General features: G+C 44.5%; 1 protein-coding gene across 1 annotated transcript in view; it reads right to left on the minus strand.

Moving 5' to 3' along the window:
• Positions 1-298: 298 nt before the first annotated feature.
• The window catches only part of LOC103469458 (nuclear receptor subfamily 1 group D member 1-like), an 11,270-nt gene continuing 8,205 nt past the window's right edge, over positions 299-3,363 (minus strand). The window contains exons 5-6 of the mRNA XM_008417147.2: positions 1,279-1,489; positions 299-537 (exon numbers count right to left, since the gene is read on the minus strand). Of these exons, the coding sequence (XP_008415369.1) occupies positions 323-537; positions 1,279-1,489 (426 nt within the window). The 3' untranslated portion in view covers positions 299-322. The remainder of the gene's footprint in view (positions 538-1,278; positions 1,490-3,363) is intronic.

Genomic DNA, 3,363 nt, shown 5'->3' on the forward strand with positions numbered 1-3,363 from the left:
ATCCTGGGTCTGCAGAGCTCTAAACATCTGGATGGACCGATCCTGGGTCTGCAGAGCTCTAAACATGGAGCTCCAATCTGCTGACAGGTGCAGATGTTTGGTGAGTGAGGGGCGATCGAGGGTCCTGCCACAAAGCAGGAGACATTTGAAAGAGGATCTTTGTTTCCATCCAGCTGCTCTGGAGAACATCAGGGATGATGATGATGATGATGATGATGATGATGATGGTGGTCTCAACAGGAAGTGGGAATGCATGATAGTTCGGATCAGGCGAGCAGACTCTTATTTTGGAGGGTCATGCGTCTGGGTGCGCTGCGGGCCATCAGGGGTCGATGCGGAAGGACAGCAGCTTCTCTGAGTGCATGTTGTTGAGCGTCCGCAGGTCGGGCAGCCGCAGCAGCAGCTTGGTGAAGCGTGGAGAATCCATGACGGGCGGCTCGCCGGCGCCGGCCGAGTTGTTGACCAGACGGCGAAGCGCCCGGATCAGGTTCTCCTGCAGATGCTCCACGGACGGCAGGTCCTCGATGCCAGACCGATCTGTGAAGGAATGATGACAGTGAGGTCACCGATATCAGCTACCTAGCAACCAGAGCCCATAACTTAGCAACCAGCAAAGGAGGAGGCGGCTACTTGTTAGTGTTAGCTTTAGACAAGCTAACAACCTAGCGCCTACTAACCCCGATTTGTCCAACGCCAACGCTGGCCTATCCAGTGTTAATGCTAGCATATCCAAAGCTAATGCTAGCATATCCAAGGCCTATGTTAAACTACCAAATGCTAATGTTAACGTATTTCATGAAAAAGCTAATCCTAGTCTATCCAATGTTACCGCTAGCCCATTCAAGGCTAATGATAGCATATCCATTGCTAAAGCTAACCTAACCAATGTTATTCTTACCCTAGATTATCTGTGCTAACATTCAGCAGAGGAAAAAGGCTATCCAGTAGGTGGCCATCAGCTTAGGTATGCTAACGCTAGCTCATAGCTTGTAGCCTCTTTGTCATTAGCCAGTGCTGGCAGCTCCACTTCCTGGCCAGGATGAAAAATGGCAGCCAGTCAAAGGAAGTAGCCAGCGCTGGATGCGCAGCAATCTTAGTCTGGTTTGTTTAGGGTTATGGTAACTGACTGCAAGACTTTCAAACCTAAGGATGTTTTACCAACTGTATGGCAATGGCAGCACCATACTGTGGGCTTTTTCATTGCAAATCAAAGTAGTGCAAAAGGAGGACGGCTGTTAGCTGGCGGTCCAGGAGGCGACCCAGCATGTTGACGCTTACCTGCGGACACCAGCACCACAGCGGTGAACAGCCCCAGCTCTTCGGCGCTCAGCGCCAGCGAAGCTAGCTTCTGGCTGAAGTCAAACATGGCTGCCAGCAGCTCGTTCATCCCCATCGCATGGAGCTCCTCCAAAGAGTAGGTGGCGCCAGAGACAAACGTCACAGTCTGTTCCTTCATATTGAACAGTGACGAGAAGCGCACCATCAGCACCTGCAGCGAGAAGAAACAAACGTTTCTATATTTCATCTAGAAAAATAAGAACATAAAATATATAATCAATATATAAATGTTCTCTCATTGTTTCCTTTAATTAGGCAAGAATCACTAACTTTAAATCATTATTAGTCTATTTACTAAACGACAGAAGATAAACTCTCTTGGTTAATAAGTCAAATAAACATGGATTTGGTCAACAGCAGCTAACTATGTTAAGATTGATGTGATGTCTACGTAGGCTAACAGGTTAGCTAACTTTGCTGTACTAATGTAGTAACTAGCATTTAACATTAGCTAGCAGTTAATTTATATTACATTTAAAAATATGAATTATTTTGCAATAACGTACTGATGAACCGGATCTCTTTAGAGCACAAACAGGTCAGGCTAACCTTAGCTAACAAACGTTGTTTTGTTAGGCTAACTTAGCCTAAAAATCAGAAGGTAGAAGTATAAACTTATAAACTCTTAAATCATGACCCTGACGTGTGTGATGACATCATGGTTTAGACTAGTGGTTCTCAACGTGGGCGGTATCGCCCCCCAGGGGGCGTTCAGAGGACGGCAGGGGGCGCTGGAGGACATTTTTACCAAAGGGGGGCGCTGGGATGCCTTTGGGGGGCGTTTGGTCGAAGGTAAACTTTACACCTTAAATCCACAACAATACCAGTTTAGACTTTGAGCAACTTGGTAAAACTGTATTGTGTAACATTAAATCATGCTTGGCTGCAACTGTATTGATGGCAGCTCTTCTTCTATTCAGTGTTTGTAGCTTCATGGCTCTGCATCAGTTCAGCGTTGCACCGGCTGATGACGCTGCTGTGATTCACTTTGTCTGGTATTTATGTAGCTACGTATGTTTAGGCAGTTCTGTGATCATGTCAAAGCAGCAACTTATATTAAAAAGTGTTTTATTTTCGTTTGAAAGCTGCCCGCTTCCATGGAAGGACAACAGAAAATCGCTCTTATAAACATGTAATTATTAAAATCACGATACCCTCACTTTGTATCCCTCTGAAAAATGAACCCATTTAAATAAAGAAATCCCTCCATGGTGATACCATGATAGAGAGCGTTCATTTTATAGCGTATGGCATAAAAACAGAGAATCCGACGCTGAACAGTGAAAAATCAACACATGATGTGAAACATGATGATTAGGCGGCGCAGCAGGTGATGAGTGAAGATTACTGATGGTTAATAAACGATAAAATAAATGTAGCAACAGGAAGAAACTAAAGTGAACATAGCAATAAACCAAGAGAGGATAAAACTAATCAAAGGAAACTAAATGGAAATGAATGAAGAACAAAATGCAAGAATAAACTAAGAAACTAAAGTAAATACAGAGGAATAAACTGGTATGGCAAGACCTTTAGAGCAATAATTAATTGAGAGACTGTATGGCAAGAATAAACAGACACTATTTCCAGATAAAAGGTAAAATAATATTGTTGAAATGTCATGGGTAGGGGCGCGACTACACATTATTTAGGTGGTTGCGAAAACATAAATCGGCGCCCCCCCACAAAGGAGCGTAGAAACATACGCTCCCCCCCGCGCGCTACATTTACCCTGTTATGTGCGTAAGGTGAAGGAGCGTAAGGTGCGCGAGGTGTACGGGAAAACATAATCGGTGCGCCGATTCAAAACATCTACAATAATGATAGTAACATTAATAATAAAATAATAGTCAGTGCAAAGTAGCCTACAAATTTTTTGGTGGGGGACGGTGAGGGGCCTGGATTAGGGCTGGGGGGGCGCTGGCCCAAAAAAGGTTGAGAAACACTGGTTTAGACCCTGATGTGTGTAATGACATCATGGTTTAGACCCTGATGTGTGTAATGACATCATGGTTTAGACCCTGA

This window comes from Poecilia reticulata, linkage group LG8 (assembly GCF_000633615.1).
Source record: "Poecilia reticulata strain Guanapo linkage group LG8, Guppy_female_1.0+MT, whole genome shotgun sequence".
Classification (NCBI taxonomy): Eukaryota; Metazoa; Chordata; class Actinopteri; order Cyprinodontiformes; family Poeciliidae; genus Poecilia; species Poecilia reticulata.